At 34.6% G+C, this 26,361-nt stretch overlaps 3 protein-coding genes and 2 non-coding genes across 6 annotated transcripts; 3 read left to right on the top strand and 2 right to left on the bottom strand.

The window, feature by feature from the left end:
- Positions 1 to 2,480: 2,480 nt before the first annotated feature.
- On the top strand, positions 2,481 to 8,619 carry LOC132609846 (uncharacterized). 2 transcript variants are annotated; one of them, XM_060324011.1, is made up of 8 exons: positions 2,481 to 2,700; positions 6,500 to 6,627; positions 6,725 to 6,781; positions 6,923 to 7,015; positions 7,238 to 7,316; positions 7,434 to 7,558; positions 7,836 to 7,979; positions 8,062 to 8,619. In XM_060324011.1, the coding sequence occupies exons 2-8, from the start codon at positions 6,502 to 6,504 to the stop codon at positions 8,302 to 8,304; spliced, it is 867 nt and encodes a 288-aa protein (XP_060179994.1). In that variant the 5' UTR covers positions 2,481 to 2,700; positions 6,500 to 6,501; the 3' UTR covers positions 8,305 to 8,619. The 2 variants fall into 2 exon arrangements, with proteins under 2 accessions (XP_060179994.1, XP_060179995.1); XM_060324012.1 differs by lacking the exon at positions 2,481 to 2,700 and adding an exon at positions 4,382 to 4,400.
- Positions 8,620 to 11,447: 2,828 nt separating this feature from the next.
- Positions 11,448 to 17,032, bottom strand: LOC132609844 (protein cornichon homolog 4-like). The gene is made up of 4 exons (XM_060324010.1): positions 16,776 to 17,032; positions 14,574 to 14,755; positions 11,994 to 12,116; positions 11,448 to 11,907 (listed from the first exon to the last, which is right to left on the bottom strand). Exons 1-4 carry the CDS (start codon positions 16,845 to 16,847, stop codon positions 11,865 to 11,867), a joined length of 420 nt encoding a protein of 139 aa, XP_060179993.1. The 5' UTR covers positions 16,848 to 17,032; the 3' UTR covers positions 11,448 to 11,864.
- A 2,352-nt stretch (positions 17,033 to 19,384) lies between these two features.
- On the bottom strand, positions 19,385 to 22,595 carry LOC132609843 (uncharacterized protein At4g22758-like). Its single transcript, XM_060324009.1, has 3 exons — positions 21,826 to 22,595; positions 20,814 to 21,021; positions 19,385 to 20,016 (listed from the first exon to the last, which is right to left on the bottom strand). Exons 1-3 carry the CDS (start codon positions 22,087 to 22,089, stop codon positions 19,775 to 19,777), a joined length of 714 nt encoding a protein of 237 aa, XP_060179992.1. The 5' UTR covers positions 22,090 to 22,595; the 3' UTR covers positions 19,385 to 19,774.
- Positions 22,596 to 24,676: 2,081 nt separating this feature from the next.
- On the top strand, positions 24,677 to 24,749 carry TRNAK-CUU (transfer RNA lysine (anticodon CUU)). The gene has a single exon. It is a non-coding gene; the product is annotated as a tRNA-Lys (tRNA).
- Positions 24,750 to 26,091: 1,342 nt separating this feature from the next.
- TRNAK-CUU (transfer RNA lysine (anticodon CUU)) lies at positions 26,092 to 26,164 on the top strand. Its single transcript has one exon. It is a non-coding gene; the product is annotated as a tRNA-Lys (tRNA).
- Positions 26,165 to 26,361: the final 197 nt, after the last annotated feature.

Raw genomic sequence — 26,361 nt, 5'->3', positions numbered from 1 at the left:
AACATACGAAGAATCATGATTCATATTAAGCTACAACTCAAAAATGTCCCTATTCTCATATTTGTAACCCATTTTCTATTTCCTTCTATAATCCAGGTCTTTCAACCCCTCAATACTCTAAATAACATGAATTGATCATAAAAATTACCTTTGGTAGTATAGGAATGGGTTTTGGATAGCAATACTCCACTTGAAGAAAACCCTAGCTTCAATATCTAAAGAAAATATATATTATTTATATATAAGATAAAAAATCTTAATTTAATAAAACCGACCCTGTCCGTCGGTTTTTTTAATTTTTAAAAATATTTGAATAAAACCCGACGGACTACGTAACCGATGCTGTCCGTCGGTAAAAACCGACGTTGTCCGTCGATTTTCTGAAAGCGAGGCTATGAAAACCGACGGACGTTAAAATGTCGGTTTCCCGTCGGTTTTTGTCAACGGTTTTTTCCGTTTTTTTAGTAGTGGATGCGGTTGAAAAGAACCGGCTTCTGGAACAGGATAACATGAACCCTGGTCGAGATAATGCCAATTTTGCTACGAGGCTCGGTGAATTTGAGGCTACTATCGCCCAGCTTCAAGGTGAGCTTAACTCGCTGAAGGCCGATGCCGAAAAGGCGGCAGAAAAATCTCATCAGCTCGAAACAGAGAGAGCCGCTGAGAGAGAGAAGCTGAGGGTATTTGAGGAGAAGGCCGAGACTCGAGCTTGGATCAGTGATGAGCTCAAAAGCAAGCTCAATGAGGCTAATGCGGCCAATGATCTACTTCAGACCGAGGTTGAATCGGTCAATCAAGTTCGAATCGCTCTTCTTGAAATGAAGTCCGAGCTAGAGGCTAGATTGAAAAAAGTCGAGGCCAATCTAGAAGAGTCTCTTAAAGATATGGAGGCTGCTGAGGCTCATTCTACGATTCTGATCGAGTATGAACGGTGGAAATCCCAGAGAGCTACCCTCGAACAAGTTGAAAAAGGGTTGGGGGACCTCCAGGCCCGGATACTCGAAGCCAAAAAAGTCGAGGACAGGGCCAAGAAAGCCCTTGATGCTGATTCTGAAGATTCCGAGCAAACGGTTTCTGAGAACTCCGGTTCCAACCATACCGGGTAGACTAGGGCCTGTACGAGCCTTCATTTTGTTTTTATTTTTGACTTGTGTGAAAAGTCTAAGTGTAAATCCTTGGTTTATATATGAAATGCATATTTTCCTTTTGGCTATTGTTTTTTTCATTCTTTTATCCGAATTTATGTTATGACATTTGCCTTAAACGTTTGTTTCGTAAGGAATAATCAAGGTTCGGAGCTACCTCTTTTGTTCGAATTGTGCCTATCTTAACTCATTAAGTATCGGCTTTTACTGCGTTCGGTACGTTTTTGACCGAGGATTTTATCGAATGGTTTGCCCGCGGGGCTTATTTATGCTTTGTGAATTCAGACGTCTCCGAATCACGTTGGGCATTTTGGGTCGAGGTTTTTAAATTGTTTGGACCTTTTGTGACCATTTACTTATAATAGATTAGGTTCGGATACCTGAATCCCTACCTTTAAATAACCTTGTCAGATTTTGGGCTCGGTTCTACGTGACCTCGTTGCCTTTGCCGAATTTCGACAATAGTCCCCGGTATAGGGTAATTAATAAAAAGACATGTCCAAGACGTATTTTTTCATAACGCTTCTTTATATTGCAAGTGTTTGCACGTACATAATATAAGGATTTCATCCGTTTCCTTCTGTTTTTGCCGTAGCAAATACTAGCCGGACACGATTCGTTTTGATCGTTTGGTCCTTACACTGAAACCTAACACAGAAGGTTCGGGTTTAAACAGAAATAAGAAGCATAAATTTCGAAGACCATTCTGGAGTAGGCTTTGTTTCTTCGTTTCTTCATTTGCTTCGGTGTGCAGAACTCATTCTAACCTTGATGTGGGTATTGTTGCCACCTAATTTTGGCTTGGCGTGCTTAAAATTAACGTTTTGGGGGGCCCTGATTCGTTAAAGAGCGCGAAATACATTTTTTTTTTTACACATTTTTACATTTTTCGACAATTTATTGATGATTATCCTCATTCTAGGAATTTTATCAATTTATTGTCATTTTCCAAGAATCATTATTTTTGCACATGTACAGCGTAATACTACCATTTTTGTGCAATTAATAATTGTTTCTTAATTTTATAGCAATACATTTTTTATATCTTATATCTTATACATTAATATTTATATTTTATACTAACATTATTATTTATACATGTATTAGTTAACTATATTCTAGTACAGTCCGTCAGTACAGAGAAAATCGGAGTAATTAATTTTTAAACACAAAGTAAAAATTCGATCAAGGTCTCATCACCTTTTTAAAAGTTGACATTTGAGATGATGGGTTGAGTTCTTGATCCATTGGTTAATACATTTTAAAGGGGACAAGGGGGTGCATTCTTTTATTTTGGACAATAGTAAGGGCTATTTTATACTATAAAGAAAAGGGAGGGGCATTTTATTCCACACAACACTCTCTCTAAACATTGTTCTCTTCCCTTCCTCCTCTTCACCTATAGCCGCCGACCACCACCCTCCTTGCCGCCGCCGGTGAACTCCACCAGCCCACTACGCCCACTGCCCAGAGCAACCACCACAACCACACCACCACCACAGCGCCACACACGAACCAAACCAGTCCCCCTGTAGATATTTTTTTTTGACAGATAGTAAGTATACTTTGTTAAAAAAAAAAGTTGGTTATGTGAATGTAAACTGAAAATAGTTGTAATATATTATGTTGGGTTGTATATTTTTGTAAAAAAAATCCCTTTTTTATGTTGTTTGATTTAAGGGAATGCTCAGTTTTAACTTTTTTTTTTTTAAAGCTATTGTCATTCTTCCGAAAGCTGAATATAACTTGTAAATTGTAATTTGTTGTTAAAGGAACATGTGTAAAAGGAGATGTCCCGATAAAGAGGTGTGAGAGGTTGGCCATAGTGGCATTGAGGAGGGGTAGATATCGTGAGATGATTAGACAAAATATGACACAATTTTAGCTCAGCGAGGACGGACATGACACTTGATAGGAGGGTGTGGAGGTCGAGAATTAGGGTAGACGGTTAGTAGGTAGTTGGGCGTTTTTCTTTTCCATTCCCGGAGTATTAGTATTATACTTGTACTTTCGTATTCTTAAATTTCTATTACTGCTTGTTGTTTCTTTAGCCTCGGTTATTGTATTATCTTGCTTTTGTTTATGATTGTTGCTACTGCATTCTTTTTTATCTTTCTTTGAGACGGGGGTCAATCGGAAACAACCTCTCTACATAGGGGTAAGGTCTGTGTACACCCTACTCACCCCAGACCTCACTTGTGGGATTACACTGGGTTTATTGTTATTGAAAGAACATGTGTATTCAAAATTTGGTGTAATGAAACTTTAGCTATAAGTCTCAATTTTAAACATCCTTTTAGAAGTGAGACTTTAGCTATTCCTGTAGCTTCTCCATAAATATACTTCAGAGCTCGTTTGGTACGAGGGATATGGATAAATAATCCCGGGATTACATATGAGATGAGTTTATCCCACGTTTGGTTGAGATAAAATCACGGTATTAGTTATCCCGGCATTGTAGTGTTATTTTATCTCTGTGGGAGGGTGGAATAACTAATCCCATGATAAGTTACCCTGGGATAACTTGTTTCCAACCAAACGACCCCTAAAAGTGAAAGTTTTATAAGTGAATATGTGCAACATGTGCAGCTTCTGGGGTTTTTGGGTAAAATGGTTTTGGGGATCAAGTATCAACAGGTTCTTTAGTTTTCTAGGGATTTTTGGAGATGAGTAACGTATTCTTAAAGTGATTTACTAACAATGCTACCCTTAGCTTAACAGGTGGTGCTGTTAGTTCGTGTCTTTGTTGTTAGTTTTAGTAACATTGTTATAGGTTGGACCAAAGCTATCCACTTTTGTAAGCTTAAGGGACGTTTTATATTCAGCAGTATATATAAGGGATCAAAATATTCCTATACCCATACTTAAGGGACTGTTCTGATTTTTTGCTGTCCAGTTATTTTATTTAATAATCTAATCTGTCCAAGGGATCATCAAAAACAGATATGCACATGAAGACTTCCAAATGCAAAATTAAGTTGTTGATGAAATTCAAAATTTGGCATTAAGGAAAATCGTGTAAAGAATGTAATAGTTTCTCCTTAGATATAAGAATACAAAAATTAATATACTTAGAGCTCATTTAACAAACAGAGATAGAAGTTTCTGAAAGGTTCTATCTTAGTAATAATACACTTTGAAACCCTATATATATATAAAGGAAACTTCCAGGCCGCCTTCCTTATCCTTGATTAAACCCAAATTTACAATTTTTATCAATTGCTCTCTCATTGTTCCGCTTCGTTATCTATTAAGGTATTTGATTACTTTTTCTTCTTATTTTCAGCTTTATCGATTGAGTAACGTAATTTTGAAGCTGTTTAATGAATGAATGGCCATTGCGTATTTATTTATGTTATATATAAGTTCATCTTCGATCCTGATCTATTTTGTTTCAGTTTTCTGTCCACCTATTTTTTCGATCTATTTTGTTTTAGTGATTTGATAATATATTTAGTTATTTACTGATTAGGTTTCTGTATTTGGAGAATCTCTTGCTTTAGTGGTCGTCTAATTTGGCTTAAAAGACAATTTATTTAGGAATCGGCGTGAGATGAAGAGAAATAGAGCTGAAACTGTTTGGCATAGATTGAATGTTTTTAACACTGACACTGATTTCTTTAGTCGTAGATGATTGTAAAAGAATTTTGCTTATTTGATAGTTGTTGCCTATATTTGCGCTGTTATCTTTTTTTTTTCAAAAGTGAGCTTGAGTGATGAATATTACTTTTTTGGGGGATCGGAATGAAATGAGGTGAAATAGAGCGGAACGGAAATGGATAGTTCATATATCAGATTCCAAATAATTTGGCATTGATTGAATGGTTTTTGTATGTTTTAAGCTGTATAACAAGGACCCTCATTTCTTTAGTCGGAGTAGATTGTAAAAGAAAAGGTTATTTATAGTTGTTGCATATATTTGTGCTGTTCTCTTTCGGTTAAAAGTGAGCTGAATTACGAGTATGTGTCTGGATGTCTTGCTTAAGCGCTGAATGACTCTAACAGCTTGATGCCTAATTTATGCATTTAGATGGTCATGGAGTGCAACAATCCAATTGGAAAAAAAATTGCATTGTATATTCCAATTTATGTTTATGTGAATGTGTGGCTGTAAATCATCTCATTAAGGATAGAATAGGAAATTGAAAGTCAATTTGTTACTAAATATATAAAGGTGTCATTCTTTTCTGACTGACTAAAAAAGAAAGAGTCACCTAAATTGGAACGGAGGAAGGAACAAGAATCATGTCCGCTATTCATTCTGTTAAAAATATGGTCTACTTTTTGAAGCTAAGCAATCTTGTCTAGAGTATGCAGTTTGGGATCTTATATATGCACTGATAAATGACTTAAGGGAATGATGAAGTTCCTTGGCAGATTAATTTATCGTTCTGTACGTTTGTTGTTCTATTTATTCATCTCTATGGATGCTGATATTTGCCGAGGGGCTTTCGGAAACAGCCTCCCTACCTTCCAAGGTGGGGGTAAGGTCTGCGTACACTTTACCCTCCCCAGACCCCACATTGTGTGGGATTCAACTGGGTATGTTGTGTTGTTGTAGATAGAAGTTTCTGAAAAAAAAAAAATTAAACAGAAATTCATCATATGATACGAGAATTCAGGAAATAGATAACTATATCTGTCTTCATTGATTGAAATACCTTGAAGGTTGAGATGATTGAGCGAAAGCTCATCTGCACCATAGTTCAAAATCTGTCAAAGAAAAAAAAACAACCTATGAAAGGTGTTTTCTAGAGTTGGAAAAGAAAATGGAAAGTAGAAGTTTTAAAGAATGATTGAAAGGATAATATATGTTGTTCCTTGCAAATTTTCTGTTTCCTTCTCGTCATGTAAAAATGAGGATTAGTTAATGTATTGATGTAAATGTGTCTTCTACGAATTGATGTAAACATGTACAGGAATTGGCAAGATTTGTTGGTATCGACGGTGTTTGTTGTACTTCGTGCTTGTGTAGCTTATATGTCAAAAGTCTTCCTTTCTTTCTTAAGTTGGTGTTACTTCAAGTATCGTCAACCAAATTGGGAGAGAGGAAGAACTTTAAATAAATCAATGTTTGAGGTCACATAAAAAAACATTTAGGTAGCTTGTCATAGGACTCTAACCTCCACCACTCTGTTTGAAATGGAGGAAGTAATTTGTTTTTTGAAACTTCATTATATTATATGAATAGGAAAAAGGATAGTATGAACGTAAAATAGAAAATTTTACCATTATATTTGAGTTTTCAGCACTTGGGATGAAAGTCATAAACATCATATGATTTATTCTAATCCTTCTACCAATAGTATGAACTGTTATAAGGAGTGATTTTGTATAATTTCATTCACTTACAGAGATGGTAGGGCTATCTGTTGGAGAAAAGAACTTTATTAAGGGTGGTATTGCTCAGGATCTGCGCAATGATGGTAGAAAACGGCTAACTCATCGACCTATATATGTTGAAACAGGTGTTATTCCTCAGGTAGTGTCATGTTCTTTTATATAGATAAAACGTTTGTCGTTAAGTGTTTTTGTTGCTACAACTCAAGCTCAATATTGAATTTATTGCTTCTTACAAGGCAAATGGATCTGCAAGAGTCAAGTTGGGTGCAACTGATGTTATTGCCAGTGTCAAGGTACTATTACAGTCTGGACATTGAAACACGTGTTGTATTTCTAATTTTAGATTTGATGATGCTATCTTGATTTTTTCCTTAATAATCGTTAGCAATTTTGTCATGGAAGTTGTTTCATTTGACCTTTGAACTTTATTGCAGGCAGAACTTGGAAGACCAAGTGCATCTCATCCGGACCAAGGAAAGGTTTCGATTTTCGTAGAGTGCAGTCCCACTGCAGAGCCATCATTTGAGGTTGTCTACATGGATTCAGTTTACTTCCAAGTATTTTATCTGTTTCATAATTTTGTTAAATAATTTAATCCAAGCACCAACCTAAGTTCCCTCTTCATTTTCTATATATGGAAATAACCATTCTTATTTCTAAACATAATATCGTACTGTAAATCTCTTCTTATGACATACCTTTGCTAGTACTTTATCAGTTATCAGTTCCGATTGTGTTGATTCATGCAGGGCAGAGGAGGTGAGGAATTGTCTGCAGATCTCTCGACAGCACTTGAGCGGTGTCTTTTGGGCGGTAAAAGTGGAGCAGGTATTTTGTCTACCAAATTAACGTTTCTGCTACTGGGGATTTTTCCAGCTATTGGTGTAAATGTTGCACTTATGCATCTCTCGAGTTGATAATCTTATGGTGTATTTCATTTTACAGGGGCTGGAATCGATCCAGCATCTCTCTCGATCAAAGAAGGAAAAGTATGCTGGGATCTGTATGTCGATTGCCTTGTCATTAGCTCTGACGGAAATCTACTGGACGCGCTAGGTGCTGCCATCAAGGTATATTCTAACAACGCTTCCTCAGCATGTACCCAGCAAGAAAAAAGAGGGTGAATATTACTTGGTTTGACTGTTTTAGAGATGCTGTGATACATAGAACGCAACATGAAAGAGCATTATTTCCTATATTCTGACTAATCAAGAAGCTTTTGCAAGGAAAAATGGGACAGTTGAAAGAGAATATATTAAATAAGACATTTTAAGCAGCGATGCAGTTTCGCAGTGGGTGCATCTCTTATTAGTGTCTTATTATCGCTATGACTTGATGTTCTTCCAGGCAGCACTGAGCAATACAGGTATTCCAAGAGTTCAGGTTCGTGAAGCTGCTTCATCCGATGAGCAGGCAGATGTGGATGTTAGTGATGAAGAGTTTCTGCAATTTGACACCAGTGGAGTACCTGTCATAGTTACTTTGACAAAGGTAACTCGATCCGTTTAATCTGAATCCATTTTATCCGGCGGTTACTTACACGCAACGTGGATGTTTTCCCTTTGATTTGTAGGTTGGGAGGCACTACATTGTCGATGCAAATTCAGAAGAGGAATCCCTAATGAGCTCAGCTGTTTCTATTTCTGTTAATAGACAAGGAATAATATGTGGGTTGACCAAACGAGGAGGTGCAGGGTTAGACCCTAGCGTCATACTTGACATGATATCCGTTGCAAAACATGTAAGCGACCAGCTAATAAACAAACTTGATTCGGAGATCGAAGCTGCTGAAAAAGCAAATGAAGAGGAAGCATGAAGGATTACCTATATATAGTAGTTCAACCTCACTAATATTTTTCTGCTAACTGCAAATAGACTTCTTGAATGCTTTGTAGGGGTGAAGTCAAACTTCTGTTATATTGATTTTGTAGTGGTGTTCATGTGATCATTTGTAAGAGTTAGATTTTTAGGACCTTCAGAGAGTACATGAAGTCTGCAATTTAGTTGTGTGAGCACTTTGGAGTCTATTGTTTTGTTGATCAGGGGTGGATGCTTATATACTGTATTGTTTAAAAATGATCTTGTCTTTATTACTATTGTTTAAAAATGATCTTCAAGATTTTTTTTTTCTCTTTTAATTTACAGATGTTTCTCTTCGACTCTTGTGCATTTTGAAGGAATATAGTATTTCCTCTATCTGTGAGGATCGATTCCTCAGCCTTTAGGTCTTGGATAATATAGCAGGTACAAGTGGGAACGACATAAGTGGTTCACATATGCTGTGGAGTACACTCCCTCCACAAGTGTATAAGTGTCGCCATAAGAATTCAAGACGAAATTGGCAATTGTTTCCAACTATCCTCTTGGCACAAAAGAAATGGGGGGTATACTGGAGGATGCTAAATGCTCGTTCTGTCATGCTACAGTTTCAGATATTTGATTGGAAGAAGTGGAACGGGCTAGTTCTCATTACAAAGGAAAGAGTCCTGAAGCAGAAGTGTATAGGATGACCAGTTTGAGTCGGGTATAAAAGAGAGTATACTAATGAGGTGTAGATGAGTAAGTACATGTGAGTGTGACATATTTGAGCCTTCTCCCGACCCCTATTAACACCCCAAATTTTACATTATAAACTTACCTTATCCATCTACACCTCATGAGTGTACTTTTTTTTCTTAAATAAATTTTTATGTGTTCTTTAATTTTTTTATAGAGCCATAAAATACGTAAAAATTGTGAAAGATGTACAATAAGATTAGATTCATAATCTAATTTAAATAAAAGAGCATAATTTTTTTATGTAAAATAATAATCCTATTAATATAAGGGACAAACTTGTCCTAATAAGCTTGTTACATAAAATTAGAAAAGATTGAGATTTATATAGGAATTAGGAAAAAGCTCAAATATGTCACTGAACTACGAAATGACTCATATATGTCACTCATAAAATGAAAGGTTCAGATAACATCACATGGCAAAATCTGATAGTAGAAGAGTTTTATTAGTGAGTAATGACATATATGACCCAAAATGGTAACAGCGGTGGCCATTTTTGAGCCCAACTATTAACGAGTGGCATGAATGAGCCTCTTTTGATAGTTCGATGATATAGTTGAGCCTTTTCGGTAAATCTAATTTATATCCATTACACTCTATCCAGCTTCACTAGATACAACAAAAATAAAGTTACAACTCTTCACAAAACAAATGTAATGCTACAGAAAAAAATAACAAACAAATTCAGAGCAAAAAACAAGCCATTCAAATACAGATAATCTGATACATTCTGTTATTCACGCATTTAAAAATACGAACTAACAACTAATACTATTACATTTCCAGGCCAAACTAGTTGTAAATTGTAATTCGTTATATAGATTTATTTTCTAACCATTGCACTCTATCAGACTCCCCTAGACATAACAAAAAAACATTACAAGTTTTGACAAACCAAATATAATGCAACAGAAGAAAAGCAAATTCAGAGCAAAAATCAAACAATTCAAATACGAATAGTCGGATACATTATGTTATGTACGCATTTAAAAAGACAAACTAACAACCATTACCATTACATTTCCATCCCAAAGTAACTGTAATTCATTATATAAATCTAGCTTATATCCATTACATTCAAATACGAATAGTCGTTGCAGTAGATGGCTCTATGGTAACGGTTATATGAAGAAAAAATAGTTTTTGCGACAGAGTGAAGAGTGAAGAGTTAAGAGATGGCTCTATTCAGCATTCATCAACATTTCACTCTTCTACGGAATGCGGAAGAGTGAAGAAAAACCTTTTAGTTTTATTATTTAGGGATTATTTTTTGTTAAAGAAAGGAGAGTTTGGCGGATCTAGTAAAAATTAGTGGAGGGAAAATATTGTGGGAAATTGAACTGTCGCAATAACTATTCTTTTTCATATAACCGTTACCATAGAGCCATCTACTGTAACGATTCTAGTAACCGTTGCCAAATGTACATCTATCGCAACAGTTTTGGGACTACTGTAATGATTTAATTTTAGAAGTGTGATGTTAGGAAAAAGGGTCCATCACAACGGCTCTAACTGTTGCAACATATACTCTATTGCAACGGTTGGATAGAGGCCTGTTGTCCTAGTAGTGTATATTGTCTACATTCTTTTTTTTTTTTGCACGGATTACCATTCAAAGGTGCTGGTCTTTAATTTTTGCCTTTCACTTAAAAAAGTCTGAAACTACCCCGAGGTTCTGGGTTCAATCCCGCTCAATCAAAAAATGAAAGTTTGCAAGGCAAGGCTTAGAGAAAGGTCTGCCTTAAGGCAAAACAAAATTTTTTGTTTTTCTTTTGCCTTAAGGCAGAGGTTTGCCTGTGCTTTAAGGCAAAAATTTACTTTTTCTCTTTACTCTGCTGGAAATCTACAAAAGTTTAGGCCTTACACCTAATTTTTGCCCGAATAGGCCTAATTATGTGACCAAACTCTGTCTTGCGTATTTTTTTGACTAAGTCGGGATTCGAACCCAAAACCTCAGGATATTTTTGGAGAATGAAAAAAATTAAAGACCACCCCCGAATAAGGACAATCATGCAAATTGCCCGATTGTCTAAGAGAATAAAATCTTAAAATTCATCTTTAAAAATCTTTGGGGCCTAGAACAATGGCTTTACTAGCCTCGCCTTTGAGCCAGTGCCAAAAGCAACGGCTTTACTAGCCTCGTTCTTGAGCCACCCCTGCTTAGAGGTATAAATCTGCTCAGCATTCGCCTCTTCATTGTAGTTTTTAAAAAACCAAGTTATTGTATACAATAACAATAACAACAACTGCTACTACTAAGTTTCAATCTCAAATAAGTTAGGGGAAAAAAAAAAAGCTATCGCATAAAGGACATAAAGCCAAGCAACCAACTAAGCCTAAATTCATTAGAACATTCAAAGATCATTTTTTAACTAATAGACAAGAGTTGGTAAAAAAAGATGAAAAAACGAAAAGGTTATCAACAAAAGCAACCAGTATTCTTGTTCATATTCAATATCCAAAGAACAGGAAATAAGAACTCAAGAATCTAAGATCTATCATCCTACAAATTGCATTCTCAATCTCACCAATCTCATATAACCAGAGACGGGAGATCAAACACAAAAAGATACAAAAGGCTGAAAATTACAGATTATTTGCGTGCACCGCCATGTCATTTTCTGAGGCAAACTCGCACTCCACAACATATATGGATCCTAAAAAACTATAGTCACTCAAAAGCTGTATACACGACGGGGTTAAGGTAAGCTTCAAATGAAATAAGAAGATGAGGAATCTGCTGCCTAATCTATCATTAGTTACCACTAAAACTTGCCAGAAAAATGAACTAGGAGGACAGACCAAGAGGGGATATAGCTATAAATCTAACTCATCATCCTCCAAGGCAGAATAAATCACCCTACAGAAAGAAAATATTGAGTTTGTCAGTAGTGCTTTTGCTTGAGGTGGTTTTAACAATCAAAGAGCTTACACACAGTAACTTACCAAAATAATGAAATGAGAAGCAGAATTACGATGTGGCCGAGTTTGAAAATCCGTTGTTTCTTTTCCCAATAAAGCATATTAAAAATCTCGGTAACATCTATAAGGTGCCGTCTTTGCATGTACCTAAAAACGCAAGAAGAGTTCAGATGACATTTGCATAATGATCATATGTATCCGATAAAGCACAAGTAGTAACGATTTGCGGCAAACACAAGTACCATTAGACTATACACTTTGGTGGTGAGCCATAATATGTTTAATAGTCACTTGTGGGATAATCTACCACTCTGTAACAAAAAAATTCCATTCTCCGTAAACCATCAACAAATTGAGCAAACTTGAACTAATTAGCAAACAGAAAAGGAAAAGCAATATAATTAATGTAGATAGAGACAAATGGACATATTTTCTCATCCAATTAGTAGTGTCAGTACACTTGCAAACCCAACAACTAATTGGCTAAGATAATAACTAGATCAATAACTAAAAGCTGATTTGAGGCCCGGAAAAAGAAGTGAAAAGGTAGAAATAGAATAACAGGAAAGCAGGAGGGGAGAAAGAGATTATAGGAACAGACTTTTATCACATTTTCTGTTTTTTTGTCATATGTTCTCTCACTTTCACCCTAGCGAATGGGCACATCATGATCATATTTGAAAATTTAGACATGAAAAATGCCTCTCTAAGAATAAACGTATAAAGTGTTGTCAAAGCATACATAAAACAAGATGGCTAGAGCATCAATTATCTCTACGGCAATTAAGTGGAACCTCACTATAACTCTTATGTAAAATGGAAGGAAATTGGATATATGAATTGATTGCAGTCTCCATGGCTAATATATGAATTGATTGCAAGTTAAACAATCTCCAACACTTGTATATCCCTTTCGCTCATTACAGAATTCAACCAGCCTAGCTCAAGCAGCTATCAGCAAGAAAACTGTAAGCATATATTCATCTCAATACCACTCCAGACGCCATTCCCCGTATAAACTTTGTCAAGGTAATAAAATCCAATGTAACCTTAATATATCTCTCTAGAGCCGAGGTTTTCTCAACTCGGTGCTCTCAGCATCATTAGTGGACACAAGGCTCCAACATGTTAACCAAAGAGCAAGGAGTTGAGATTTGGATTTTAATACTCCATTTGTTTCAATTTGTATGTCTTAGTTAAGGAAAAAAAAAAAAGACTTTCGTATCTTGCGGTCTTAAAATAAAGATGTGTGTAATATACCAAAATGCCCTTTGGATCTTGTGGTCTTAAATATGTCATGTAAGATGTTGGGTGTAAAGAATTACCAAATATAGAAAGTGACATTCTTTTTGAAACAATCTAAAAAGGGATGTAAGACAAACAAATTGAAACGGAGGAAGTAGTATATCAAGAGAACTTAGACTATCGGAGTTCAAGAGTCTCCTTGCATTAGTCAAAGATTTAATGCAATAGGTAGGTTGACTAATTGAAACCTGGACTGCAAAGATTACCGTAACAGAACGGAAGGGCAAACCATTGTTCATAGGTTGGTAATAAGCCCGGAAATCAAACCTGATTCCTCCCCTTTGAGAGGGATTCTCGTGCCAACCATAGGAAGAAGAACTCGGTTACTCATCTTGGATCGTATTGCTCTCCTCTGATGCTTGAAAGCTTATTCCGTTCCTGTTCACCTTTCTTTTTCTTTACTTATTCAGATATGCTACATTTGAGCCTGCCCAAGTGCACACATTCCTGATTGCACTTGAGATGGCACAAGCTCACTGCATTATGACCCAGATTTGCTAAAATCCAGGCACAGACTAAACAACTTTATCTCAAAGAACTACAGTAACATACCGATCTAGAGAGACCACAAGACAAGTAGACTGCAAATGGAAAATTAACCAGAAGAGTCCGTTGGACGCAAAATTTAATACTGAGTCCTAACAAAGACTAAAAAAACTTTTTGTGTTAGCAAAACTGGCAAAGAAACATCTTGATCGACCTCCGTTCCAAGGAATAATTGACAAATGAAGATACGTGAAAACCATCAACGATAAGGAAAGGAAAGATAGAGTGTTTAGTTTACAGATAGCATTCTATACAAAATAATGATAAAAAGTAATCCCTCCATCTTAACTTATGAGGCGTAGTTTAACTAGCACGGAGTTGAGAGAAGGAAAAACTATTGGAACATGCCATGAAATCTCGGTGTCTATAGATGTCACTAAGGGTAAAATGAGAAGTTCAGAGTTAAAGTATTTCCAAACATATAAAGGTTTCATTCTTTCTGGAGCAGACTAACAAGGAAATAGTGCCACATAAAATGAAACGGAGAGAGTAATACTGCATACAGTAGCAAAAAATGTGCATCAATGGAGGATCATGACCTAATCCATCTCTAACATATATGAAGCCTAAAAGAAATGTTGATATCAACATGGTAATTTACTTATCAAAGAAAAACAATAAGCATGGTAGTCCGCATATAATTACCATGCCGTCTCAGCATCTTTTTACTCATATTTTCTTTTCAAAAACAGGCAGACCTAAAATTGACCAAAACTTAACTTCAGTATTGCAGTAAAGGAAAAGAGAACTTACAATCTGACATTGTAGTATAGATATGGAACGCAGTAAAGCAACATAGCCCAATGCCCTCTAATCAGGTAGAGGAAGCACAGAACTCCTTGCGTGATGAACTCAGGCAAAACAACTCTGTTTATTTGAGATGCAGTATCGTATGGGTTGATATAGTCAAACTCTAGGTCAGTTAAGCAGATGAGCTGTAATGAATTTCAAATTGTCAGACTTCAAAAAAGAAAAAAAATCATCAATAAAGAAAAATAAACAGAAAAACTGCGACTTCACAGTAGTTTTGGTTAAGTTATAGTCGAACAGATTTCCAAACAATAACATGATTCAGAGCATCTGATGATTAAGGGGTCGTTTGATTGCTGCTTAGGAAGTGAATTATTCATGTATTAAACTAGTACCATGTTTGGTAGCATTTTAGTTGTTATGTACAGCACATCTCGCACGGTGTTTGGTTACAAGTTTACAGTCCGGCATAACTAATACATATATAAGTTATTAGGGAATCTATGTATTATCTTACGCAGAGTAGAAGATGGAATAGTCAATACATGCATAACTAATCCCTACGTCATTTATATTTGCATGACTCTAACCAGCAACCAAACGATCCCTAAGAGTTTAGACTGGAATGCGAAAATAGTCAAATACAGCTCTTTTCCTTAAAACTAGACACCAGAATGCTATTGATGAAGCTCTCAAATAGGTGACAGAAATTTCTGCATATCAGCCCCTACAAAAACTTAGGCTCAATCATACGGTACTGTGCACAAATAGTTGAAGAAGATCCGACTCTTCTACAAACCATAGCAGCCAGCACAAGAATAACTGTAATTCCATGACTAAAGATGTGTTTGGTACCAATTTTTCCGTGATTGGTAGTTTAAAATGTTCTGGAAAACATTTTCTAGGAAAACAAGTTCCTTAAAAATAAACTTCTCTAACGGAAGTAGGGAAAACAAGTATCATAAGTGAATATTCCAAGTTTATTGTTTCCTCCCAACCTACCCAATGCCCAAAACCCCCACTCCCTTCCCAATCCACCCGCATAGTGTTTTGCTAGAATGCTCTTGGGAAAATAATTTTTTCTTACTTACCAAACACTAGAAAATAAGTAAGAAACCTACTTGTTTTTCAAGAAAACGATTTCTTTCATACCAGACACACCCTAAGTTCTATGGATCATAGCGACAAGATACTCTTAACCCTTGAATCATAGGACACCTCCTCAGGAACTCAATCCAAAGCTAGTTGGGATCAGCTACATGATCCACTATGTCAGTCTGCTCTATTCAGAAATCAGAAACATTACCTTCTAGTACTAAATAATCTCTGTCTTAAGGCAAATGATATATTCCTTAAACTAATTGTTCTCTAAAAAACTCAGCTTTATCCCTGCAAAGGACATATAAGTCTCTAACCAAATTTAGAGAAAAAAAATAAAAAAAAACTGGGACACTAGACTTGTTATCAAGTGTAAGAATAACAACAAAGCCTTATTCCCAAGTCCCAACTAATGAGATACCACCTTTATCTGTCTCAATTTCATAGTACTTTCTCTGGTTCAATTGATGTGAACTTATTTCCTATTTAGCCCGTTTAAAAAAGAACGATCCTTTCTAAATTTCGAAACAACTTAATTTAAATTGTCCATTTTATTATAGCCACAAAAATGTTATGATATGTTTAAGACGACTAGTTCCAAAAGTCTTCTTTCGTTTCTTAAACTACGTGCCCAATCAATGGTGTTTGGTAGCTAGTTTGGAGGTGAGTTATGCAGGTATTAAATCTTCCCTAACTAATACCACACTAGTAGCTTGTCAGGGGGTAAGTTATTCATCTGTAAAATTAATATGGTGCTTGGTTTGTAATTTAAAAACCCGTATAACTAATAGTACATGTATAAGTTATGAGAAAATTAATGTATTATTAAATGCAGGATCGATGATGGAATAACTAAACTTTGCCTGTATTATTAATATCTGCATAACATAAATTCCCTTATAACTAATCCATGTATTACTAATATCTACGTAACATTCCACTTCAATATCCTCAATGCTAGTAACTCACAGAAGTAAGCTAATTATAATTCTCCACTAATCATTGTCAGAAGGAAAAAAAAAATATTGCTCTAAAACAGCAAAAAAGTATTATAATGAAGAAAAAAGATATATAAAAGGTTGAATTTTGGTGTTTAAGGAAATTGACCTGAAAAATAAGCATAACAAGTATAGCTATAACTATAAAGAAGAATAGTAGCCATATCAATATATCTCCCATTTTAGCCTACTGGTGCACGATAAGATTGGAGGCGCACGATAAGAGTAGAGATAACTGGAGATTGTGATGGGAACGCCGGGTGCGTATTGCGCCGCTTTTTTTGTTGTTCTGTGAAGAAAGGTGTCAGGATAGTTTTGTTGATCTGGTCGGACTCTCAATAATTAAAAAAATAATAATTAGTATGTCATTACTAATTTTTTGTTTAATGGTAAAATTATCACTACAAAATCTGCAAAACTAGTGTTTGGTTTAATATTCATGGTACAAACTTAATATTGGGGGTATTTACCCCAAATTAATGGGTACATAACATGTATTTAACGAAAATCGGTATTTACATCGAATCATGTAAATGTATTTTAGTTAGATGATGTTTTAAGGCAAAAAGGCATGTTAATTAATCATGGTTAAGTGGTAAAAGTTTATGTACAAGCACATGTAATGTATCTATTGCTTGGTGTAAACATAGATCGAGTGTGGATAAGTTTTACTGTGTTTGAACATATACAACTTTCACTTAACTATGGTTAATTAATAGTATATATTTTCACTTCATTAAATTACTTAACTATGATAAATTGAATTGATTTGATGTAATAAACACCTTGTACTTATAAATGTTTGCCGTATATTCATTTGACTTTATGATAATGTATAATAATTTTTTTGTGAACTCGCTAAATGTGGTCTGGTTCAAGTAACAATGTTTAGATTTCATCATTTAAGATTCAGAATTCTAGTTTTGGTACTATATGTTTAAATTAGAATAACTACAATTTATAACCTTAGTGTCATCAAATCTATATATAATATAAAGCAAGGCAAAAGAAGAGTGATGTGGCACCTCTCTTTGGCCAAGAATCCTATTTATCTTTTTTCTCATTTTTTTGCATTTTTTTCTCCTCCATCCTATTAGTTTAGCTTATATTAAATATTAAAAAGTCTAAAAGCCTCTCCCCCCATAATCAATTTTGTTATGCAGAACAATTAATACGTATTTAATCACTAGGCTTTTCATCTTTTTCTATATTATTGTATAGCGATTTTGCTCATTTTTAATGTCTATGTATTAACAACCAATTAATCTCCTATTAAATTGAACAATTAATATTCCTTTACTGAAAATAAAAGGGGAAACGCATCTCTCTGCCTTGATAAATAAGAGTAGCACAAGGAGAGAGAAGTAAAATAGTAGGAAAGAAATTGCAAACAACCTAATGGCGTATCATTAACGTCTGTAGTAGTGTTGCTATTTTCTTTTCATTTTTAATTAGAAAGTACTAACCCTTTCATCTTGAAAAGTTTCTTTCCATTAACTAGATTTAAAAGCTCTTAAATAACCCATAGGTGGATGGTTCTCAAAATAAATTAGAAGAGGCCGGTTACATTTTTTATAGATGTATATATAGAGAGAAAGTGTGTTCAACCCGCATTCACTGTCTCATGTTTCATGGATATCCATGCAGTTAAAAAAATAAAGTTAATGAAGAGTCATAGTATGGATTCATCTTAGTCCGTGGATAATAGAAAAATCCGACTGTCTTGATGCCTGGTACAGATTCACAGGAAATGAAATATTCCTACGATGCTTAATGTCGTTCTTTTCCATATGTCTTCTTCTTTTTATAATTAAATCATCCTTCTTTTTTTGTATATTTGTATGTATATGTTATTAACATGAATTGATAACCCTTTAACCTGCGGCTGGACTACTCGGTAGAACTGAGAGAATCGAAGATCTGGTAAAAAGGTACTTTGAATTCATTAACTACTTAATTTAATTTCTAGATTGAGTAGACAATTGAGAAGGAAATTACAGATGTTGAATCCAAGAAAGAACAATGAGGTTATTTGATTTTCTATTGAAAGAATTGTAAGAAATCAAAATGTGTGTGCATGTCTTTTTCTAATATGTATTAGTCATAGAGTTAAAAAAAAAATTAAAAAAAAACATGCACGAACAAGTAACAAGCGCCACAGACACATATACAAGTAATAGATCCTTAAATTTCTTTTTAAGTTGTATAGAAACAAGAAAAAATTTCTTAAGAAATCTTTTTCTTTTTTCTTAAAAGAAAATTTAATAACATAAAGTAATTGGCCATAATGCCGTTGGTCATGTATTACAACATAATATTTAAATCTTTTCTAGAGTTTTTGTTAAATTTGGTGGAACTATTCTTTTATTTATTATAATAAGTATAATAACACGAGTAAATCATTATATATATATATATATATTCCACTATGATGCATAAAAATTAGTTTAGTTGCAATATTTCGTTGATATTTTTTTACCGCGCGAAGCGCGGTGAAGTTCACTAGTTAGGGATATCAAACTAGGCGGGACAGGTTGAAATCGCAACCTAACCCAATTTGTTTTTTCAAATAAATACGCATCATGCTCCCCGCCATACCCTGTAATCTCCGCCTTGTTGTCATCCCTACATCACATATCCTCAAACGCATCCCCATTTATCTGATGCCGATATGTCCAAATACTATATATTAATAAAATAATACAATACATTATGAAATAATGAGAAACGATAATCCAAACTGGCTATAAGAAGTTGTCCACTTGAATGTGTAATAACACCAAAGAAAGAAAAACTATCTATTTAGCAACATATCAACAATAAGGCCTGAGCTCTGCAAGTCAAATTCATCACTTTCTTTCTTTTTGTTTTTCAATTTGCAGTCTTTGCATTGTTTCTAAATAATTTGGATATCACAATAAAGTGAAATTGTATGTGAACTTAATTAATCACTTTACATGAAGCAATAATATGTGTAGAGTAACAAATCTAATACTCATGTTACTCTTTAACAATTTTGCATATGTAAAGTGATTTAGAGTTGAATGTACATAATGAGTTCAATTGAACTTGCTGAATTCATTTTAAATTCGCCTCTGACTTAACCAGCTATCCAAAACACTGTATACAACCAAGGAATTTCCAAAGCTTGCTTGATCTTCTTATGATTTTATTGATCTTCAGAGCAAAAAATCCATAGAGAACAATAAGTGGATTGGAACTTGCTTCCATTAAAGTTGTCTCCATTGTTGTTTCTCGCTGACTTGAATTATTTCCAATATTACTATTACTCTTGCGAAGGTGAAAGCTTCTACTTCCCACATCTCCAATCATATCTGAATTACTCAAGCCTATTTCAAGACATAAAAAAGTATTACTACTGAAAAACAAAAATTTAGTAATTAACATTCTCTACTTCTAGTAGTTGTCCCAAAATAAAATTACATTACCAATGGAAAGTGGAAATTTAAAACATGATGATATCATACGAGGCACATAGCCAATATTTCGATGAATTTAACTTCTATAAGTACAATGTAATTTTATTTTTTTTAACATTACGGGTAATCGTCCAAAATAAGTGGGAATTAATGACCTAGAAAACAAGTTAGGTTACTTGTTACTTGTTACAACATATTAAAAACACGTATAAAAGTTATTTAGACTGTCAGTATAACCGCATAGAAGTGAAATCCTATTCCAATTTAAAGTAATGCAACCTCTTAGCATCATAATAGTTTTCTATTGCTCAAACATCTATCCATTTTCACAAGGTTAATGAAGTGATTTCTCAAAACAGAAATGTCTTAAGTTATTGTGGCCATTTTTATTATCACCAAAAAAACCTTTTCCTTGTTGTAGTAATAACCTATCTCTAGACCAACAAGGTGTGTAGTGAATGATTGGGATCTCATAACCTTTAAACACTCTAGAGTTCAAGTTATGACAATAGAGAACTTTTTGGAAAGAACTGTTTTATCCCAGAATGGCCTATTCGGCGCAAATCGAAATTAGTTCGTTAGTGGGCTTTGGATACCCAATAACTAAACCAAATAAAATATAAAATAACCGATCTCTGCGAATGCTAATCCATGGTTTTCGTTTACATAAAGAGGACAAAAAGTTAAATTTTTTGTTTAAGACTTACTCTCAAGACTGAAGTGAGAAGTGTACAACTTGAATGATGAAGAATCAGTTTCATCAAGATGAGGTCTGCGGCCTTCTTCTCTATATTTATTTATCACAAGTCTTATGGTCTCTTCGACACTTGATCCCAACTTGACCATGGTTCGAATTGGTCCAGGAGTGCCCTCAACTGTCACATTAACCACAACTTTTGCATCCTTATTGTACCCCTGCCAACAAGTCAAGTTTCATCTAATTTAAACATACCCAGTGTAATCTGACAAGTGGGGTTTGAAGAGGGTATAGAGTGTACGCAGACCATACCTCAACCTTGAAAAGTAGAGAGGTTGTTTCCGATAGACTCTCGACTCAAGAAATGACAAATCATATAGTGTACGAAGATTAAAAACATGAGCTGAGAAGTTCATTGGTTAAATTAATATGAATTCTCTAAGTATAGGCTCACTAAGGGAATAAAACGCTCCCTACTACGAAGTTCTCCATTCACTGAGCTTGAACTCGGAACATCTACTTAAGAGCAAGTGATTCCAACCATCCCATCCACCCCTGCTAGGTGATCAAATACTATATCTTGCTACTTGTTTATCTGCACTTGGTATTTATACCAATTCAACAAATACATGATACATGTCTTCAACCACACTCTTATCACTAAACTATAACTAACTTTTGTTTTCTGGTATAACCATTCGGTATTCAAAATTCACTAGCCTAACTAATCCCAATTCATGCCCGTGTAATAAGGTGCATTAAAGGAAGAAGCGTTTACTAGATTATTATTTTTTTGTTCGAACACGACTCCTTTAGTTAAGGGTGCAAGGATCCTATCTATCCCATCATGAGCCCTTGGTGTGGTCTAAAGTATAGTTAATTAATACACATTCTCGACCATCTTAATTTATGACATGATAAATCAAATAGCAAGCAACCAAAAGAAGCCCTTGAGATGCTAAACAAAGATAATTCAGTGAATTTTTTCGAATTAGCAAATGAAGAACAAAAACTGATAATACCTGAGTACTCTGTGGAGACGGAGCATTAAGATAATCCGGAAAAAAAAATATGTCCGAACAAGTTTGTGGCTGGTAAAGGACCTCCAACGACGTTGTCACATCTCGTCGACCATCATTTTCATTTTCACCAACAACTCCATTATTTCTCCAAAGACAAGGCTCAGATTTACATCTTTCTATACTCTTTCTTGCCCTATGCTGCTTTAATAATGTTCGTCGTGGCACGGTCCTAGTTGTCCGTTGACTCATCGGGGTCAGTGACATTGGAATATGAATTTAGTTGGGCCTCAATACGGATACAGGACACCAGGTGGAAAATCAAAAAGAAAAAAAGTTGTACTTAGAATTTAGACGTCGTGAGTTTTGAAATGTATATCTAACTCTATTATTGTGTTTTTTACACACACATATAGATATATAATGCAAAACGTGCGATAGTTTGCTGAACGGATTCAATAGTAGTGGATCTTATTAAGACCGCATCTTTCTTCTAATGCTCTTACTATAGCACCAACCAAAACCAGATTATCGGCATCTCAGAGAAAAATGGATTCCCTTGCTTTCGAAGTGACTTCTCTTTGAGTACGTAGACTCTTAATGTTATTTACTATCGAGAATTGATTTGTGAAAATAGACCTGCGAGCCAATGAACGTGTGAACATATGCAAAGAGAAAGGAATATTGAAGAAAGTCGAGAAAGGAATATTGAAGAAAGTCAAGAATGGAATAGTTAATTGCTTCGTGTTAAAGGAAGTTCTTTTGGGACATGTAAAGTGGTTGCTTCATAGTAGAGGCAGTTGTTTAATGGGGGATGTTTAACGTGGTTGCGTGAAAAGTTGTTAATTTATGTTTTTTCCCCGTTGTAGTTTATTTTTCTTCCCTCAATGTTCCTTTTTTTGAAATGTATTTCTACAAGGGGGAAGAACAATATTGAGGAAGAAAATGAATTAATAAAGAAACACAATGCATGTTCCTTTCCCATTGCTTGAAATGGGCAAGACACGCTAAACTTGAAAATGATGGTACTAGTACAATACCCTTGACTATACCCACCCTCCACTTTATTGCAAGTTTGATTAATTCGACTAATTTGAATTTCCGTCGAATAAGACATGTTTATCTAGACAAGACATGTTTATCTAGACAAGGCGCTTCCTAAGTACAATGTACAAAGAGCGGTTTTACATCTTCAGGGTTCAAACTCGAAACCTAAATTTGATTAACGACAACGAAGAGATTCCAAACGTCTCACTACACCGACCCCCTGATTATATGAGACTTTGTAATTCTCTATATTCACGGGTAGAACCCGAAACCTTAATTTAGTTAGCGATGATGAAAGAGATTCCAAACATTCCACCACACCCCTTGATCATATAAGACATGGTATTCAATTTAGTAAGAAAAAATTAAGATTGAAAAAGGCAAGAAAATAAGTACCAAGTTTAAAATACATGGTAGTTTGAATTAATAAAAAGTAAAAGATCTATCATAAAATCTAATTCGGCTATCTAATTTTTAAGCCGAAAAGCAAGCGAAACAATACAGATGGAGTGAGTTAATAGGTAAATTTAAAAAGAAATCATGTCAACCATTTAATGAAGCATCATCCCCACCAACAAAATAAATTATGACTAAACTTATATTAGTGTTGGACACGACCATATGAGTAGCACGTTAAGTATTTAACAAACGACATTTTGCTTTGAACTTTTAATAATCTAGTATATCGGGGTTATCATAAGAAATTTACCTTAGTTTGATACGGTAAAGACCAAGACAAAAGCAAAGCTTAGTCTAGGCTGATAGCAGCGGATCAACAAACACTATAATATTCAAATATTTATCAATGCCTTTGATATATTCCCTAAAATTAAATACATAGGATGGTGTGACTGCTTTGTTGAGCAACATCACGAAATCAAGAGCTCCAAATGGACCATAAGGGCATCTCCAACCTTGTGCACTATTTTTTACGCTAAAATGGTGAAAATTAACTCCAACCCATTACACTATTTTTTACACTAAAAAAGAATATTCCTTTTATATTCTTCTCTCTCTTCTATATTATATTATTTAATGTATTTTCAATTTTAATGTATTGAACATTGTGTAATAATTTTAATGTATTATGTTTATTGAACATTGTGTTTTAATTTTAATGTATTTTCAATTTTAAATTATTATGTTATTGAACATTGTGTTATTTATTAATAACATATTATATTTTATATTTGCACTTTTCATTTTTTGTGATGGTTATATTTTTTTTATACAATTATAACTTATATAAAATTAACTTACAATTTTATATAAAAATAATATATACGAAAATTAATTTATAAAAATTACACTCCAAAATTAAGATATAAAATTAATACTATAAAGATATTACATAAAAAATATTCAGGTATATTAGGGACCTAAATGAACAAATTAAAATTTATAATATGTTAAATTAAAAGTGTTATATAATAAAATAAAATAAAAAAATATTGATGAATAGTAATGGTGTGGATGAATAGTGTTGCACCAAATTTGGTGCAACACTATTCACACACCAAAATGGTATAAGAAATGATGCAAGGTTGGAGCTCCAAAACACCATTTTTCACACCAAAATAACATTTGGCGTAAAAAATAGTGCAAGGTTGGAGATGGCCTAAACAGAACTAGCATGAATCAGAAGTTGGGTTACGATGTCAATTGGACACTAACTTAGATTCCACAAAAGATGTTCAATTAAGATCACGGGACAACTATATGGAAGTCGACATCCAGTAATGAATGTCATTTGCTGAAGCAACTAGTCTCGATAACAATACAAAAGAACACTGCTTTAGTAACAAAAGCCCGTCTAGCTCAGTTGGTAGAGCGCAAGGCTCTTAACCTTGTGGTCGTGGGTTCGAGCCCCACGGTGGGCGCAACTATTTTGCAACAGTTTTCTAGAAAATTCATGTCTGTATTGGGTCTTATTTCCTTCTCCCTTTCAGAATTTTGATTTGTGTTTTATTATTTTTGCTTTACACTCATCACATATTGAGGTGATCACGTTGGTTAGATGAAGGGTTTATGCTGATAATTAAAACTTATTTGTTTGATCTCATTAAAAAAATTTAACTTCAGTTACAGCTCAAACAACGACCATAAAATCAGATATTTGTGCACTTTCCCGGTTTGCTCCACCTATGTGAATTTTTTTTTATTTTTTTTTTGGGTTGTTGTAGGAAATCTTACAATATTCCCATTTCCTCCAACTGATTTCTAACAATTTCATAAATAAAATAGGAAGTTCAACTTGAGAAGAAAAAGGCTATCAACCCCAGTGTGCTCTACTTTCTTCCTCAGCTCCAACACAAACTCTCAAGTGATAATCTTCAAATCTCTATCACTTCTACTGGATAAAGCCAATGATTAGAAGCATTCAAAATGCAACACCAACGACATATTCTCAACAGTTTTGCAACAGTTTTCTAGAAAAATCATATTTGTATTGAGTCTTATTTCCTTCTCCCTTTCAGAATTTTGATTTGTGTTTTATTTGCTTTACACTTATCACATATTGAGGTGATCACGTTGGTTAGATGAAGGGTTTATGCTGATGATTAAAACTTATTTGTTTGATCTCATTAAAAAAAATTAACTTCGGTTACAGCTCAAACAACGGCCATAAAATCAGATATTTGTGCACTTTCCCGGTTTGCTCCACCTATGTGACTCTTTTTTTTTTTTTTTTTTTTTGTTGTAGGAAATCTTACAATATTCCCATTTCCTCCAACTGATTTCTAACAATTTCATAAATAAAATAGGAAGTTCAACTTGAGAAGAAAAAAGCTATCAACCCCTGCGCTCTCTACTTTCTTCCTCAGCTCCAACACAAACTCTCAAGTGATAATCTTCAAATCTCTATCACTTCTACCGGATAAAGCCAATGATTAGAATTTAAAAGCATTCAGAATGCAACACCAACGACATATTCTCAAAATTTAAACTGCTGGACTGCATAGCTAATTTGTTAAGCCGCACTATAGAATCAAGAGATCCAAATGGCGATTTTTGGTAAGATGAACCGACCATGTGAGATGAACCAAAGTCAGGTCACGATGCCAAACTGCATACTAACCTAGATTCCACTAAGGGTGTTAGTCGATTAAGAAAATAGGACAATTGTCGACATCCGCTAAGGAGGGACTAATAGCTCACTTGGCAAAACGACTAGCCCAAAACCAATCAATAGTACTAAAACACAAGACCGCAGAAACAAAAGCCCGTCTAGCTCAGTTGGTAGAGCGCAAGGCTCTTAACCTTGTGGTCGTGGGTTCGAGCCCCACGGTGGGCGCTTTTTTTTTTTTTGGTTTTTGTGCCCATTTGCAACAGTCAACAACTTTAGTTCCATTCCAGCTCTAGGTATTACTTGAGAGGGAATCAATTATTGTTTTGCAAAATGTCTTCTTATTAAACAGAAAGAATGTAGCATTGTGTGGACTTACCAAATGATTATTTGTCTATATTGTTCGACACGTAGACCAAAAGGGA

The sequence above is a fragment of the Lycium barbarum genome, chromosome 9 (genome assembly GCF_019175385.1).
Source record: "Lycium barbarum isolate Lr01 chromosome 9, ASM1917538v2, whole genome shotgun sequence".
Lineage (NCBI taxonomy): Eukaryota > Viridiplantae > Streptophyta > Magnoliopsida > Solanales > Solanaceae > Lycium > Lycium barbarum.
The sequence above is the reverse complement of the archived record's forward strand: the minus strand, read 5'-3'. Positions and strand labels throughout refer to the sequence as shown.

Excerpts from the sequence above, each read along its gene's own strand:
- LOC132609844 (XM_060324010.1), bottom strand. The coding sequence starts at position 16,847 with ATGGGAGATATATTGATATGGCTACTATTCTTCTTTATAGTTATAGCT. Across the intron at positions 12,117-14,573 it reads CTATACTACAATGTCAGATT|GTACATGCAAAGACGGCACC; the intron begins GTAAGTTCTCTT and ends TTGCGTTTTTAG. Across the intron at positions 11,908-11,993 it reads CTTCTCATTTCATTATTTTG|GGTGATTTATTCTGCCTTGG; the intron begins GTAAGTTACTGT and ends TTCTTTCTGTAG.
- LOC132609846 (XM_060324011.1), top strand. The coding sequence starts at position 6,502 with ATGGTAGGGCTATCTGTTGGAGAAAAGAACTTTATTAAGGGTGGTATT. Across the intron at positions 7,016-7,237 it reads CTGCAGAGCCATCATTTGAG|GGCAGAGGAGGTGAGGAATT; the intron begins GTTGTCTACATG and ends TGATTCATGCAG. Across the intron at positions 7,559-7,835 it reads CGCTAGGTGCTGCCATCAAG|GCAGCACTGAGCAATACAGG; the intron begins GTATATTCTAAC and ends ATGTTCTTCCAG.
- LOC132609843 (XM_060324009.1), bottom strand. The coding sequence starts at position 22,089 with ATGTCACTGACCCCGATGAGTCAACGGACAACTAGGACCGTGCCACGA. Across the intron at positions 21,022-21,825 it reads CGTCTCCACAGAGTACTCAG|GGGTACAATAAGGATGCAAA; the intron begins GTATTATCAGTT and ends ACTTGTTGGCAG. Across the intron at positions 20,017-20,813 it reads TTCTCACTTCAGTCTTGAGA|GCTTGAGTAATTCAGATATG; the intron begins GTAAGTCTTAAA and ends GTCTTGAAATAG.